This window comes from Triturus cristatus, chromosome 3_1 (genome assembly GCF_964204655.1).
Source record: "Triturus cristatus chromosome 3_1, aTriCri1.1, whole genome shotgun sequence".
NCBI classification, from domain to species: domain Eukaryota; kingdom Metazoa; phylum Chordata; class Amphibia; order Caudata; family Salamandridae; genus Triturus; species Triturus cristatus.
Window position 1 is genome coordinate 791179985 of NC_140583.1, and position 18217 is coordinate 791198201.

At 40.6% G+C, this 18217-nt stretch overlaps 1 protein-coding gene across 27 annotated transcripts in view; it reads right to left on the minus strand.

Moving 5' to 3' along the window:
- LRRFIP1 (LRR binding FLII interacting protein 1) overlaps nucleotides 1–18217 on the minus strand; it is a 458695-nt gene that overhangs the window by 149839 nt on the left and 290639 nt on the right. For 16 of the 27 annotated variants that reach the window (XM_085645079.1, XM_085645077.1, XM_085645076.1 and 13 more), the window contains 3 exons: nucleotides 15529–15594; nucleotides 13883–13960; nucleotides 9349–9384 (listed from right to left, as the gene is read on the minus strand). In XM_085645079.1, the coding sequence (XP_085501205.1) occupies nucleotides 9349–9384; nucleotides 13883–13960; nucleotides 15529–15594 (180 nt within the window). The remainder of the gene's footprint in view (nucleotides 1–9348; nucleotides 9385–13882; nucleotides 13961–15528; nucleotides 15595–18217) is intronic. The other 11 variants (XM_085645071.1, XM_085645069.1, XM_085645067.1 and 8 more) reach the window with 2 other exon arrangements.

An 18217-nucleotide genomic window follows, 5' to 3' on the forward strand; every position in this document is an offset into this window, starting at 1 on the left:
CAAAATGGCTATTTCCTGAGCTGGGGCAGGAAAGATCCTGAGGTTCTGAACACAGATTATATCAAAGGCTTTATTCCCTATTACTGAGTGCCTGCAAGAAGGGACATCTCATAGGGACATGTTGAATGCGTTTTCCCTAATTACGTCAACGATACAAAATTTGCTGAGTGGTCCTCGTAAGGTGCCATCCAATAAAAAAAATGGATGGTTTGATAATACGTGTACCAAGACTACCTTGCCAGGAATAAACGCAAGAAAGAAATTAAAAATCAAGAATGGAATAACCTTTACGAGGCTTCCTTACGTAGGGATTGTTGGTATTTCTGGTAGGCAGTAAAGGCACTGTTTTTCTCCAATAATGAGAAAGCAAGGATTGAGATAGCGATTGATGAGAAATCATGGGTCGACTTTTTTCCCCAAGGTCTATGGAAATAAGGGTAATGAGGCTATTACTATAGCCCAGGAACTAAACCCATTTGGCGACCATATTGATTTCTCGCCGATTGATATCCATTTTACAAATGGCGAAGTGCTGGCGGCAATAAATGAGAGTAAAAGAGGTAAGGCCCCAGGCCCCGACGGGATCCAGATTAACCTGTACAAAAGCACGACAGAGCTTTGGTCTCCGTTGCTAACTCAAGTTTTAGAAGCATGTTGTGCTATGGGTTTTATTGAATCCTGGTCGGTGTCCGTAATAATACCCATTTTTAAAAAAGGGGTCCGGGAAAATCCTGCCTGCTACCGACCCATTTCTCTCTTAGACTCATTAATGAAAATTGCAGGAAGGGTCGTTTTGAATAAACTTCAACTGTGGGCCGAGGACAACAATATTCTGAGCCAGGTCCAATACGGTTTTAGGGAGGGGGATGGGTACAAATCGAGCAGGTCCTAAATTTTTCCATGTCACAGGGGAAGTATACCCAAGCGAAGGCAGGGAAATTATTTGTGGTATTCGTAGATCTTACCGCTGCTTTCGATTGCGTTGACCATAATAGGCTATGGAAATTCTAGAGGACCTAAAGGTTGAGCCCTCATTGGTGCAATGTTTGAGGCAATTATACACGGGGGCCTCAGCCAAGGTGAGGTATGGACTAAAGGGTGAGTGCACCAAGTCATTCCGCGTGGAGAGGGGTGTTAGGCATGGCTGCGTACTGGCCCCGTTCCTTTTTTCATTATATACCAACGCTTTGGAAGAGGAATTGGTGGCCAGGGCGAGAGATTCACCGAAAATTAATAATAAGCATATTGTCTCCCTTCTTTACGCGGATGACGTGGTGTTAATGGCCTGAACCCAGCTTGGTCTACAGAGGGCCCTTTCAACTTACATTGATTTTATGGACAACAGGGGATTGAAAATGAATGTTACGAAAACATTTGTAATGTCATGCGGGAAGGGGAAGAATATATGTAGAAGTCTAGCAGCTGGGAACGGCAAAATTCAATCAACCAAAACGTGCTCTTATCTTGGCATTTTTTTGGAGGATACGGGTTCCTGGGGACCAGCGGTCAAGAGAAGGACACTTGTGTTTAAGAGATCGACTGCGGCAGTGATTATTTTTTCTAAAAAAAGGGGGAAAAGGCCCCTGGGAATACTAAAAATATATCAAGCTAAATGCACAAGTATTGCTACATATGGGGCGGGGATTTTGAGATTTTATGATGTTTCGTCAATACAGGTGGTATAAAATGCTTTTTTAATGTGTATATTAGCTGTTCCTCAGAGCTCATCTGTTTTTAACTGCCCGGTGAATTGGGAATTCCCCACATCTCTGATCTGATTAAAATGCAACCAATTTTACTCTGGCATAGAGTCTGGACCTCTCCCAGCCTGGGGTTGAACCGTGAGATTATTAAAGACTCAATGGGATTAGATCAGATTAAAAAATTTCCCTGGCTGAATTACATAAGAAAATTGTCAAATGACTTGAGTAGACCAGATTTTCATGTTAAACCAGATACCAGGAGCACAATACCTAGAAAAGAGCTTAAAGCCCTATGTTTAAATCATTTTGAGACCCTAAGATTGGCAGTGGAAATAAACAAAAACTCTGTGATTCACCATCAACTGAGTTTGGCCAGTAACTCCATTCAACCCTACCTAGTGTGGTGTATAGGGGAATATGATAGATATATACTGACTAGGTTTAGATTTGATTGTTTTCAACGTCTGGTCTCTTTTCCAGCAATAAATGACTGGTCCAGGAATCTTTGCTACTGTCCGTGCGATAATCTAGCACCACAAACAACTATGCATGTTATCCTTTTTTGTAAATTTTATGTTAAAGAACGTGCCAGATGGATTATGCCCTTTTTAAAGCATTGAGCGTGGCGGCAATATCGCCCGGCTTTCCTATTTTTACAATTACTGGATAATGTGTATTGTAGGGAATCATGACTGGGCTTTTGAAAAGTATACTGAGGAAAAGGAGTAGTATAATCTGTTAGTTTTTAAATTGTAAAATTATGTATCATTGGGCTAGTTGTATATGCAAACGCATTTTTTTTAATGTGTATTCTAAATGAATTGTTTTTTATATCCTCTGCTTTTATGACTTTACCAAGTATTTAAAATCGAATAAAGCATTTTCTGATTCTGAGGGAAAAAAAAAACAATGAATAACTATATATTTTGGGGGAACACTGAGGAAGGCGAATACATACATATATATACATACATACACATATATATATATATATATATATATATATATATATATATATATATACACACACACAAACACCACACATATACATATACACACATATACATTAACTCAATGTATCACCCTAATGGAAATGGCAGTGTGGAACGCTTCAAAAGATAAAAAAGAGTTTAAGGGGGCTATACAACTGGCAAAAAACAGCAATTTGTGTTCCAATGTTGAGGTAATGTGCATGTTGTGGGTAGACAGAATTACTCCCACTATTGTAACAAAAGAACCACATTCTCCAATGACAAACTAGGCTTGATGACAAAATCTAGGCAGGTGGAGTGGTCGCCTGAGGAAGTGAGGAAAAAATGCTTTGCATGCCCATTTGGCATACAAAACTAAACATGACGACAAGTATGGTACAAAAGTAGTACATATTGAAGTCGGCAACCTAGTCAGGGTAAGAATGGAGGGTACAGTCAGGAAAGAGGAATGCAGATTTTCTTCACCTTTGAAAGTAAAAAAAAAAAAAAGGTTTTATGTAATTCTGTTTTACAGAGTGACGGAAAGGTTTGGCACCTGGTAAGAGTCTCCAAGTGTGAATAAGAGGAATGTGGTAGAATCCCTCCGGAATGCAGTGAAGAAAAGTTGGGTTGCTAAGCTGTGGATAGAGATGGGAGTGTGAATTTAAGAATTGAGGATTGTATTGTTGTAGAGGTGTTGGAACAGAATAGGGACATCCATTTGATGAGGAACCCACCCCCTAGGTAGATGGTGTGAATGATAGCAAATTTACCGTTTTGTAAGATTGGGAAGAAAAGTGTTTGTCAAATCAAAGAAGTTAAATGATTGTGTTTGCAACTAACTATTGCATTCACCAGCTCTTGTTTTTCTAATTTAACGTAAATAGCATATACAGTATTATTTGTTATGTACTCATTCACAATGTTTTTGATTCTTTGTTTTGTGTTATTTCTGTGATTGAGGAATGGGGTTGTGTTGCGTTATACTTTGATCTCTGTTACTCTTGAGGCATCCATTCAACTCCTTTTTGGTGCACTGTTATGTAATATGCAACTATATGGTATGGCCATTCTTGAAGGAACCACTGCAGTGAGTGGCCTGGCACTAATGTCCTTGGATGTGTACCAGGGCTTTACTAAAGATATCTCATGAGTTACCAGACATTTGTGATTTAGACTAGACACTGCCAGGTGACAGATTTGCTGATAGGTTCAAATGATAAGCTGACACTAGAGTTACTGCACACATGGATAGTCAATTTAAGCTTAAACCTGTCTAGGCTGCCCTCAGGATAGGGGTTTGCATATAGCTCTTATTTTTGTGCAGAAAAGCCCTTCTTTAAAGTGCAATGGTCTGTTCAATCGGAAGTCAAGAGCACACCCTCCATTTGCAGATAAAGTTTCTTGAACATGTAGACAGTGTGCAAAACCCATAGCAAACACAGGTGTTCCATATATAATCCAGACTTAGTGTGATACAGGACAGAAACCCTGCTTGACAACGTGTCCTGTAACTCTGAAATGGTATGTAGCAGCGGGTCTATTTTGTTGTTCTTGAATCAATCTTGGTCTTTCACAATATGACTGTTTTCCAAGGGGATAGCGCTAGGTGGATTTAGAAACAGAAGACATTATGCAAACTATAACAATATTGGAAAGGCTCTATGAGGTTAAATTAGAACATAGCCGCAATACTTTAAGTTACCCAATATCTATGAGCAAACTGCTTAAGCAGAATGAATAATGGAGCTATTCAGAAGATTTACTCAATTCTTCATATATTTAAATATATAACTTTCACTATAATGAATGAGATAACGAGGAATGATTTAACAGGCAGACTATGAATTTTTAAAAGTATAGCAAATGGTATGGCAGTTGTCCAGAATGAGGTGATTGCTAGTTTATTTTTGTTTCTTAAGTATGGTCCTTAATTTGTAGTCCCAATGCAGCTCATAATTGCTTGGAACATGAGATCTGAATCTATCACACTCAGTGAAAAATACTGTTTTTCAAAAGGAAAGCAAAACTGCAAAACTATGTCATCTCTTACAGAACCATCTCTTCTTAAAATCCATTTCAAAAGGTTTCCAGACCAATAGGTTTTTATTTGTTGTGGATATACTTATCAAACAAACAACTAACTAGACAAATGCATATAAACTAGCACAATTCCAAATTTGGCCACGAAGACTATATTTCCACTTGCAACAAATGGATACAATGCTGACAATGTGGTTGATTGGTTACATTGGTCCAAACTCTGAGCAAAGCGGTGGCCTGTACGAGTGGATAGTCAGGTTCTATGGCTGCTATACGTTTACATTAGATCTAGAGGAACTGCTAATGATCACAATGTCCATATCTTAAAAACCACAAAAACAAACTGGCCGGATGTCAGCTATCTGCTCTATAGTTTGTGCTTTCTGTACAACTGCTAGTGGAACAAATTTGTAATATTCAGAATACCCAGGGCATTACATTATTACAACAATACAGGTCAAGATAATGATATACATGGCAATGGCATCCAGACACACACTACTCTTGTACTGGTACATTAAATCTATTAAATATAGAGGACTATAATGAATCCCAGAATCAAGGCATTCAGCTTAAACACACAATTTGCATTGTAATCAAATTAAGAAAAGCAGGTGACATAATTAGCATAGTGATTTGGTACCTGGGAATTCACATGACTTGAGACTGCTTGAAAATGTCAAATTCTAATTAAAAGTCAAAGCGGCTCACAATCGACTGGTAAACTTACATCTTCCCTGAGGTTAGATCAACAACATAAGATAAAGGTTTTACATAGATAAATTTCCTGGTGTTGTGAAGTACCATTATAGTTACCTAAAACTGTTCAAAACACCGTTCTTGCATTATTTGATTGACAGTCATTTCTAGAAGGACTTTCTTAATAAGGCAGGATAAAAAAAACACAAAAAAATCTGTATGTCTACCTAAAAAATATTTACCAAGGAGATTACAAATAGCTACGTATCCAAATATCGCCAAATGATCTCAAATGTCAAGAGACTAAATGATGAAAACTATGGATCAGTTGGCTGTATGATGGAAACTATAATACTAAAATGTAGATAAAATACTTATTGCTTTGCATACAAGCGTAACAAGAAAACTATCTGCAAATCTAATATTTTGTTACACATAAGTAAATGTATAGATTTGCATGAACAACTAAATTTCGGAAATAAAGCATCATAAACGTGTTTTCCCTGCCAAGAATATGCTTGGCTTTGCCTACTTTTAGTTGGGCATTTGACTATTACAGGGAGTGGATGATGCATAAAGAGGAAGCTATCTATATATTTTACACTGAATTTTAAAGTCCTCTTTCTGTATGTTTCGGTCCCTTGGTCAATGCATAATTAAGCAGACACATGGTAAAATTATTCTATCCTAGGTTTTTGGGCGGAGCCCATTATTACAATTTGTATGATGTGCTTTACATTTAAATGTATAGATGTTTAATTAAAAACACTTTGAACCAGACGTCCTGTTTGCAGGTGGTGAGAGCATAAAGGACGATGCTCCAAGGCTAGTCCCCTTCATAAGCAGCTGTTGCCACACATGCCAGGGAAAAAAACAGATGTCAGCTAATCTTCCTGAGGGATCAGCCCTCTCTCTGCTCTTATTTACCCAGCATAACAAGTTCAGTTCAGTTCAAAAATGCTTTATTCGGCATGTTTAAACAGCCACATAGCAAACATGAAATAACATACAACATCATACAATAAAAACTTTAGAATAACAGGATATAGACCAGTTACATAGAAAGGTACAAAATAGAAATAATTGATATGCTGACCCCAGGAAATTGTTTAGGTTACCATCCCCGTATAAAGTGCCAGTGCATGATAGGATGAACAATATAAAACAGATAAAATAATTCCAGTAGGCTTAAAATTTATATGACCAAAGAACAAACATGCCGGTTAGAGTGCAAAAGAAATGCAAAGTAAAGTGCAATTCACGATTCTGGACATGTGCAAAGAGTCGCTTGTATTGCTCACTCGCTAAAGTGACAGTGCAACTTATGGAAGGCCAAGAGAATTACATAATAATAGATTTCCTGGCACACATACATTTCAAAATATAAGTAGCTGTATGAAAACATATATCTGCACTCTCCAGATTAAACAGTAACTGCATTGCGCTCTTTGTAGTCCGGACATTGTATTTTAAAAAGATAGGTTTTAAAAAGTGACGTCTTAAAAATACATAAAATTTACAAAAAAGCATAAAATGGTAACAACTCTGTTTGGATGAATCATCACATGGGCATAAAATATTACTATGCTGCCTGGTGATAGGAAAGGACACAAGATGGTGTACTATTCCGAGCCTTAGGCGGGTAAGAACAAAGCGATGAGATCTTCTTGTGACTTCGGTCAGATATGGCTGAAAACCTTCGTTTAGATTATTTTCACCATAGAAGACGTAAGTACACTGTTTAAGACGGACAGGATCTCTAGATTGTCTTGTATAACGTAAAAAAGACACCTTGAGATCTAATTTAGATATACTGGCAGCTTCCTCAGGAATTAAAAAAGGATCTTGATTGAAAAGGAGCTTGAACCAGTAATAGATATGTCTGAGCCAAGGTATATACAGACAGTAGTCCAGCCTTAGACAATCTCTGATTACTCTTTGGGTAAATATGGTTTCGGTTTTAGACCAGATGGAACGCCATAAAGTCAGGGGGCGAAGGGCTGCAAGATCTTCGATATAATTTAGCCCCACCTCTCTGTGAATTAACTCCGTGGAAGCTGATGCGGGGGTACACAGTAGACGTCTCAAAAATGAGTTCTCATCGAGTTGGATATGATTACCACAAAGGGTATGGTGCCCCCATACACCAGCACCATATAAAGCGGAAGAAATACATCTGGCTTTATAAATCGAAATCATATCATTAATTCTACTATTCCCAAGCTTGGAGGCAAATCTAAACACTCCATTGATGTTCTTTACCATTTTAAGGCGCACATTATCACATTCGTTATCCCATTTCCCATCACCAGAGAATGTGACACCGAGGTAACAAAAACTGGTGCGCCGGTCCCGGGTGGTGCTGGGAAACGTAGTAGATAGCAGCCGTTCCCCTCACGGCAACGAAGACAATGGCAAAAGCAGGATTCCCCGCCAAGAGCAGCGTTCCCTTCACAGCAGGTAGGTTAGTAGGGTCACACAGCCCCCACCAGACAGTTAAGCGCGTCCCGCGCTGCGGAGGCACCTGTGGTCTTTTAAAGGGCTCCGGCTCGCACTGATGATGTTTGGCGCTGCGCCGGTCCCGGGTGGTGCTGGGAAACGTAGTAGATAGCAGCCGTTCCCCTCACGGCAACGAAGACAATGGCAAAAGCAGGATTCCCCGCCAAGAGCAGCGTTCCCTTCACAGCAGGTAGGTTAGTAGGGTCACACAGCCCCCACCAGACAGTTAAGCGCGTCCAAGTTATTAGGTGGAGGAATCAGGGTACATTAATTGGTATTAAAGCAACACGCGACAAATGACTCGCACTTGTTTGCAAATGAAATTTCTGGACATAAATAGCTTTGTGGTCATTGAAGCAACACCACCAATGTAATCATTTAATGGCGTATATGTGCTCCTCATTACTTTCACAGTGAATATGAAGACCATGTCTCTATTGTTTGAATGTGGACTATTTGCCTGTGAGTGGATTGGTGGAGGAAGCTGCTGTGTACCACCATGGCAGGATAAGGCACAGAGGAAAGATGTAGCTGGTCATTTGACTGTACAGTGACAGAATATGAGAGTGTGCAGGTTTTGTGTTATTTCTGGTCACATGACTCAGTGGTGTCAAATGTGCTATTCCTTGCCCACACCCCACTTCTCTGTTTTTTGGTGTGGACGGCAGAACCTTCTGCAGAGGAACTGAGCCCACCCCTCCCAGTCACCTCTAAAAGGCTTACCTCTTCGCTGCACTTTTACTGGAGGAAAATAGAAGCCCAGGTAACTGATGGTAAGGGTTGTACGACATTACCATGCGTTACTTCACAACACATATCTTTACATCGACGATTTTACAACGCATACCACTACCACGCATTTACATTCACTAGAACAACCTTCACCACGCATTCCACCACCACGCATACTTTTACCATGCTTACTAGTCCTGAAAAATCGTGTCACAGTCTAACACTGCCATCTACTGTTCAAAAACTATACAGTAAATGTTAATATACTTATTTAACTGCCTTAATCATCTACAGGTTTGGTACTATTTGAACATTTTATAATTTTGGGGGGGGGGGGGGGGAAGACCCCCTCCCCCAAATTCCCTTTTTTAATTACCCTCACATGCGCGGTTTTGTCTTGCGTTGTAAAACAGTCTTCACGATGTAAAAAATGTGTGTAGAATATAATACGAAGTAAAAACTTCGGAGTAAAGGCTGTTTCCCGTAAATAGGGATGTTTTGCATATGTGCATAGGTATAACCATTTGTGAAATGGCACTTCTACTTTTTTGACAACTTCAGAGCAAATCAATGTAAGGTCCAAAGGCTCACTTTCTTGAGCTGACTCTCCGTGTACCCCTGCAAACCTTAGAAATGCAGCTCTCCCATCATTTCTGCAATTATATTAACTGTTGTGAGAAGATTAACTAGTGAGTGCTTACCTTTTCATTGAAGTCTTTGTCTGGCCTTTCTTCAACCTGCAAAAAAGAACAAAAGAATAACTTAACAACGAGAACACAACACACGCGCAAGCAGAGAGAAAATGTGATACACTTCTCAACTAAAGTAAATTTCCAAAGCAGCATAAGCACTCTTCAGAATGGGGCTCAAATGTGTTGTGAGTTTTGGTAGTCACTGAAAATGTCTTTTAGGCTAAGACACAACCAACGCTGTGGCAGGAAACTCTCCAACAGTGTAGAAATACAGCTGCAGCTCGGAACTGTGATGGACGCTGACTGGGTGTTCAACTTCAAAGTATAAATTTTGTATTGGGAAGAGTAGAGCCCTGGGAGCACGGAAAAGAGCAAGAAAAAGAGCCCTGTGAGTGGGCGAACTCTTATGACTTTAAGTAGCAAGTTCTACGTCAGTGTTCTTCAGATGGCAACATATAGCTGAAGTCCATCAATTTTGAAAATACCTGACAGATAACACCATGAAAGGAAAGATGGAGCGAGCTTCTAGCTGCATGATCACAGAACCCAGCAGTTATTGTGGATGTCGATATCAATAAGGTACTAACCGCACCTAATGTTGTGGTTATAATAACCTTTATTTCACTGTCGCATTATAGTACATCTGGTACTATTAATGATTCTGTCCAAGCCAAGTCCACTTTCAACTTGTGCTTACATACATCAAGGTTGGTTGTTCCTATGTAGTACAATTTCCAACTTAATGTTGAAATTCTAATGTTTAGCTCACTGTTGTAAACGCCACTGCTTAACACATCATATTTTTCATTCTTACTACTCTGTTGTGCCTAATCAATAGCGCGTTTTATTATGTATATATCCTAACCCTTAGTACCACTGCAGCAGATTAAAGACACCAGGTCACAAAGAGAATTTTTCAGTTAAAAAACTTCCAGGATTTTAATATCGAACAATACACTTGCTGATGCATATTAATTCATAAAATGAAGGAATCTAAAACACTTTGCAATTTAAAAACAGTTCCAGCTTGTCAGGTATTTAAATCAAAAAAGCTCATTCATTCCATCCACAATACGGCGCAACGTAAATAACCATTATCCTTAATCAAACAAATATGTACTACTGGGAGAAACACAGGACAAAACTAAATAGTCTATTTTCTATTACTGCTCCGTTTTAACAGTATGCATGATACATAGATACGTTACAGATCCAGTCTTTTTTTTACCTCGTCAACACGTTTGGGTGCGTTTCTGTGATTCAACCAACTTTTCAAGACAACAAATAAGTTCTCCCACAAAAACGGTTTCCTTAAACATTTTGGTAATTTACATTCCTGACAAATGGAAATTGTTTTTAACATTGAAAAGGGTTTTCAGATTGCTTAATTGCACACTTCCTAACAGGACACTTTCCCCTTTGTGAATGGGTTACCACCTCCTTTGAGAACTCCGCAACCTGTCAACGTTTTGCAATTGATCTGCGTTTGCAAACTGTTGACATACAGCATTCTCATGCCCAACTTGGAAGGGAAGCGCTAAATGCGTACCTTCTGAATTGCAATTCGTTATGCATTTCTAAGCCCATTTTACGATTCTGTTAGCCTTAATGAATCACAAAATGGGTTCAGTGCATTTAAAAAGGTAAACCCTGTGATTTAGCAAACTCTGGACTTTGGAACAGTTAAACTGCTTCATATCTGGCCGCTGGATCTAGGGCAGCAGGGCAGCGGTGCTGCAATTCAGGACTTGTGTCCACTGGCAGACCTGCTCATAAGAGCACTTGTTTTTGCAGAGCTGGATGACTGCAGCAGGTCCGGACTGAGAAGCATTGTCAGAGTTGCTTATAGCCCGATTCTGGAAGAGCAGAGGTGCTGCGGGTCAGGGCTGAGGTCTATTAGTAGAGCTTCTTGTGAAGGTTGAAATATTGGTTTGGTGATAAGTGGGACCATGTATTACAATCACTGATTTTTTATTAAACAATGTAATACATTCAAGAATCTGTACCTCTGAACCACTTCAACTAGACTAACCCACCTGAAAACATATCTATAAAAGTACACAACTGGAAGTGGTTGTCCCTAATGATATGGAGCATCTTGTCATGCTTCCAAAGCAACGGGTCAGGCGTGTGGCGCACTGGCTTAGCTGCTTGTGAGGGCCACAGGTTGTTATTAGTAATTTGCTAGTGAGCCCCTGGGTTGAGTGTGATCATGAGGAAGTGAAGGTGCACAGTGCATGTGTATTGATGAAGGGACTGTGTGCCTCTGAATCCATTTGTTAGAAGCCTACACGTCTAGCAGCATTTGCCAATATTTTAGGTGGGTGCTTCATCCTGAAATGTAAGACATGTACATTCCTGATAACACAGTAGCAAATGTCGTAATGTGATTACCAGTGTTTTATTATGCTTATCAGTAATTTTGAATCCTGAAACATTCTATGTTTTGGTCACAGAGTATTAGTATGTAGAACTCCCCGAGAGATCATTCCTTCAAGAGCATGCTGCAATTATATGGAACTGGTTATCGGAAAGTGGTAGGAGTGCAGAACTGATCATGTCATTGATGGAGGGGGCAGGGGAGAGAGTGTGCTCATCCCTGCCTACAGGACAAGAAATAATAGCTTCTGGAAGAAAACAATCCCCTAGATTATAACAGGGTTGGAACAGCAAAAGAGAACAGTTGGACAATTATTGGGTGGTGATGGAGAGCAGAGAAGAGACTGGACATGGTGCAAAAAAGTGCTTATGGTGAGCATGGGGTAATCCAACACTAGTCTTCATTTGTCAATGGCTACAACAGGTGTGCGTTGCTTGTGGAGCTGTGTTTTGTTATACGTCTGAGGGAAAAGCGCAGTTGCAGTTTTATATATGTAGTGAGTGAGGCTTACACAGCTGCTTCCTATTCTGTACATATTATGTAGGCGAGACAACATTGCTGCTGCCTTTGGCTGCACTTCTTTCATTTGATGAAGGTTTGCACATCTACAGGCGGATCTGTAGAAGTTTTGTAAGAGAGGGTTGCAGAGCTCGTGAAAAAGTTCACAATTGGCTAGTGGCACATATTTTTTCAAAGACAGACCCCAATGTCCACGATACACTGGGAGTTTGCTCTCCATATGTTGGCTATAATTGGGGTTTTCTTGGTCTAGCCAGGGTAGCTCTGGTTGTCATGGCAGGAAGCAGCACATAAAGATGCCAGATATTGACATATCTGTCCCAAGGGTTTTCCCAATGAAGGAGTCCAGCAACTATAGTTTATCAGAAACTCCCTCAAATCTTAGAGGTACAGTGCGCCCAGGTAGTACCATCGTACCAGGGCGGGGTGAGGAAGCCTATGGGCATTCCACATTACAAAGGGGAGGCTTCCTCACCCAGAACATCTGGATCCTAGATTTATTGCTTAGGCTTATAGTATACAGAATATACTTATGCTCTGTACATTTGTGTGCCCCGTACCTTAAAGGGGTTCAGATGTGTTGTCTTTTGGAGGGTGTACAGTGTCCATTTCTACCTCCTGATCTCCTGTTGTGATAGTATGGAGCTTCATTACTGCCTTCACAACTGCCCCTAACCAAACTACACGCCCTTTTGAGTAGCCATTCTTCTTGGGAGGAGTAAGAAAGAGCTCAATTGTGTCCTCTACCTTGGGTGTTGGAAGACACTAGGGATACATAAGTCCTCATCAACTAAACCCCTCATCAGGGTGAATCTTTGACCCCTCATCAAAGTCGTTTGCTGTGTGGTGAACTATGTGCCTAGTCCTTGCATTGTCAAAACTGTGGTTTTGCCTACGGCTGTGAGTGGAGCTTGGTCTGAGGATCGGCGAGCGGTTTACTCATTGGGCATGTGCTGGTTGAAAGCTTGATAGACGCTGTGTTGGTCACAGATATCCACTCAAAGGATGTCATGTTTATGTTGTGACTAGTACTGTGTTTTCCTTTAATTGTCTATATCATGTAAATGTATTGTTGCAAAAATCACAACATACCTCATCATTTTGTGCGTTTTTATTAATTCCCAATATTTATTGATACTAGCTGCTTTATTGTTTTTTTAATGTTTTTTTTACATAAATGCTTTCTTTAAACTGGCAACTTTTGTCGGTATTATACACCGTAGACCATTGCCCCATCCAGTAAAAGTTACTCACTTGGAAAATTAACTCGCTGGCAAGAACATCTTCAGATCCAACACACCAATTCAACCCAGCATGGAAAAGGGGTTGACATTGCCATCATTATCTGCCAGATGTTACGAGATTACTAACTGGATTTTATAAAATGGTCACAATGTAATTTGGCTTTTTTTTTTTTTTTTTTTTACTTTTCCTCTTGCTGAAGCTGAAGGGCTGAAAAAGTGAAACAGAATCTTTGAAATGGTTCCGAGATCTACCATTGTGAAGTCTGTGACAAACACATAAGTAGAAATAGGGAAGATCTCATACTGGAGAATAGACTACTCCCCATAGCAAGTAATGTAAACCTTGACTTTGAAGGGGCTGTGCACAGAGAAAGAAGGAAGGGAGCAAAGGTATCCTCACCACTGGACTTGCACGGGCTGAGCTGGTTCTGGATGAAGCGCGGGATCCGGATCCAAGGTAACAGCTGTACTCCGAAGGCTGCTCAGACAGTTCCCAACCACAACCCCGGACCACCCACCACAACCAGAATGCAGCAGAAAGAAGAAACAAAGAGAAGCATTAGCATGGCAGAAAAAGAAAACAGCAGAAAGACAACACCAAAGAAAATATGGATGCATGGAAAGAGCAGAAAATTTGGGCTGCACTGCAGAGAGGCAAGCACAAATAGATGGGGGCGGGAGGAGATAAGCCACCACCAAGCAAAACAGAGCTTCAATCAAACACGACCATTTCAGACAGAAGAGGAACAGTATAGAGTTTCATTTGTCGTTGTGAAGGTAATTTCAGCTTCTACATGCCTCCTCTTGAAGCATCTGAGAGCCTACTGAAACAGTAAGGTCCTGCTCCACATAACATTTTACTGTCCCATTGAAAATTAGCCCTTTCCTACCCCACAGTCTCTGTGGTGAGGGCTGTGGTGTGGTACATAAATGCAAAACTACCACTATCATCAGGCCTGACCCACAAGACCGATATTGCCTCTCACAGTAGTAGGTGTACAGATGCGAACATCAAAACCACTGGGATACCAGGATGTGCAACACCAACTTACAAAACTAGTGTGTTAGCATGCTTTATTAAGTAATTTGTTTAGCCTATGTGTTCAATTACCAGTTTGTTTTGTTACTAGTCTAACCTGCCACTCCTTCACAGAGTCTGCGGATCACAGATAGCTCTGTCCAAATCCAGAAAGCTTTCTTACTGGGGTGATTAGTGATTTCCCCATGTCAAACTAAAGCTGGCACACACAGACGTACCATAATAAGAATTTATAGGTTTTATTATCTGTAGATTTTTTTCCTGTAATTCAAACTAAGAACTTTGTAAACACTTCTTCAATAGGTCAACTTGTCACTCCTGGTTTTACTGGATGACATTCGTCCTACTGAAACCCCTTTGAACCTTGTGATTTGTGCAATAAGCACGTGAGTGAGCGTGGAGTATTTGGATGGAGCACCTGTGATCTGTTTTAAGAGTGGGGTGCTCTTGTATTGTATTGTATAATATACTGGACTTATATAGCGCTCGGTCACCCTACGGGTATCCTGGCGCTGAGATTACCCTACAATTGCTGTGCGTAGCTAAAACCATGCGAGATGAAAGTGAAAAAAAGCTACGACTGGACTACACTATTCCCTAGGGAAGAGCTGTGTTTTCAGTTTCTTTCTAACGTGTAGCAGATTTTCTGTTTGTCTAAGATTGAGCGGCAGTTCATTGCACAGTCGTGAGGTCTTAGAAGACCATCAGCGGTTCCTGCTTACACAGGTCTGCTTAGCACAGCATCTATTGGATGGCTGTGGCATATAGATGCACTGGTGCATCTGTGATACATATGAGCGAGGGCATGCCTGAAGAAGCATGACTAGTTACATTGAATCCAGACAAGTAACACCATCATTGGTAAAACTGGAGAAGACACACAGTCACTCCTGCAAAACTTGGGATACAAAGTGCAGACGAGACATGGCACGAGTGGGACTGAGGTGGCCACAGGACTCTAGACACAAAGAACAGAACTAGCATGAATAATGCATAAAACATCTTACGCCACGAGAGCTGGAGGCACTGTACCGACGGCTCCCGCTGTAAAAGCTATCATCATATATTGGTGCCTGTGAGCAAAAGACACAGCCACAGTAAGATGTTGCAGTTCTGTGAATAATTTAAGGAAGGTGGGGTGGAAAATATGATCGGTGGTAGGAGTGCAAAGACATTATGCAACACACCTTGGCTGACCTGCAGACAAGGATGAGCTGGCATGCAGACAGACTGCCTCGCAAGGTGATGCCACGATGCATCGTAAGAAAAAACTTGGCATGCCACACAATCTGCCGCTCAGACATCAAAGTGGCATGACAGCAAATTCTTCCCTTACTGTATTTGTTGACATTCAGGGCGCATATAAGTAGCAGACATTAGGAACACCATGCATTCAAATACTTGTGGGATGCGACACATGCAAGGACCTCGGGAAGGGGAGGTGTATCGACAGACACATGAAAGTGTCAGCCATGCAGACACAAAATGGTGCCAAGCATGTTGACCCTTATAGCGAAATGCATGCAGACCCATATACTGCTACAAAAATGGAACTACCAGTGCCACACATGCAGATACCCCAGTAGCACACTACAGGAAGTCAGGGTGACCCTCAGACAGACACTTGGGTACCACATACGCAGACACCTGTGTGCAACACATTTTGATTCAAGTTCTGCTGATGCAGAGATCACAAAAGATGGCTGACTGGACATTGCCTTCAGGCATACGACTTAGTCGAGATAAAGTCTCTAAGTCATCCCAGCCTGAGACCGGAAGAAAAAAATTGCGTGGGAACAGAAACTGATCAAGTAAAGGATGGGCAGCATGAGCATTCCCAACTTTGACCAAACACTAGGCACTGGCAGACGTAAAGTAACGAGCTGAAACCAGAAGGGATCAATAGTGTTTTTTTTAACTGGGATTTTAGATTACTCCACATTTCTGATGTGGAGCTGAAACGATCAATCAACACCACACCCTGGAATCACACAGCTACTACATAATTTCGTGTGGAGTGTGTCAGGGTTCTTCACTGGCCCCTAATCTTTATTCCCTATTCTAAGCCTCAGGCCAACTTTATCATGAGTCATGGCCTACAGTTCAAAAATGTGCGCAGGCAACACAGATGTTCTTCAGATTCGGCAAAGAGGTCTCAAGATTCCTTCTACAAGAGCCATAGCCAGATTTGAACTGCTCAGCATAAATCAAGAGCAAAAAACAATTGAACAAGCAGGTTTTTCATTCCTGCGTTTTAATTCTTATGCAACTACGGCCTGAGTACTGAACATTACTCAGTAAAGACGGCAGAGGATCCGTAAACGACAATATGTGATTTTATTTCCAGATTTACCAACTACTTACTGTGTGGTAGGGTGGCAAATTGCAAAACTTTAAAAGTCCCACAGAATTCTCAACCACGTGGTATTAATTCGCTGTTAAAGTTTAGTGAAGTTTACTTTAGCTAAACTTTTATTTCCCCACAGTGTTGAATGTTATTTTTCCTAAAAACCGAATTCACTCACATCACATGATTTCTGGATTAAAATCTGAGACGGTACCTTGAATTAGCGCCTACGCAGCTATGTGCATTTGTGTGCTCATATAAATTTGCCTTAAAGACAGAAGTGGCTTCTCGGGAACAGCTCCAGCTATATTTTCTTGTGTTTTTTTTGTTTGGCTAAAGGCAGAATTATTGTTATGTAAAATAAAAATCAGCAATATCAAAGTTGGTGACTAAAACTCATTGATAAGTGCATCAATACAATTTGTTGGAAAGGTACAGTCCTTTGACATCTTGTGTACTGGAGCTCTCAAGCATATATTTTTGTGTAGGAAAATAAATTATAATAAACCCTGTAATTTTGGAATATCTGAACGGCACTAACAGTAGTAAACATCCATGAATTTTCCTATTACCATGGTCACCAAAATGGAAGGAGTGGTCAAAGTAGCACTGAACAGGCTGTGAGTAAGAATTTCTATCCCTTATAAATCACACAAAAACTGCAGCCCGTCTAGAACTACCCAGACATTTTAATCTAGGGTTGAAAAAACGCTTGCGTGGCCAAACCAGGTCTGAAAGGACTTCACTGACCAATCACCAAACAAAGTGTTTAAAATATCTATTTAGCCAATATAGTGTACTAGAAATACAACAAACGTACACGCGGTATAAATCATATCTAGTGACTAGTTGATGCAAGGATGAAAGTCTCAAGCTGTGTATCCCTGTGGTTTTCAATTTTCCCTGAAAAGATTTCTGGGTCCATTTTCATCTGGTTGTTTCTGACCAGAAACACTACCCCAGTGTCAGCCATATTTGCTCTTCACCCTGGCTCTAGTTAGCAATGGGCAACTAAAAGCATCCTATGTGACCACATAAGGAGTTGCCTGTTCTGGGGATGGAACACACAGCCAACTAGATCAAAGCAAGGTGCTCTAAAGCAGGGAGCTTGAGAAAAATGCCCCACTCATTGAAATAATACTGGTTGCTTACTGACAGCTGGATGGCAATTATTTTAGTATAATATATACATGGCTTCTACAACCAGTAGTCCAAAGAGCTACACATTGAAGACTGTGTGATTTTGGAGAGTAGGTTATGGCTACTGTAACACAATGTTGTCTATTTCAGTGCCCCCTCTACCTGAGACCACGCTATAAGTAGTTCCTGCTGGATCATAACCTCAAATA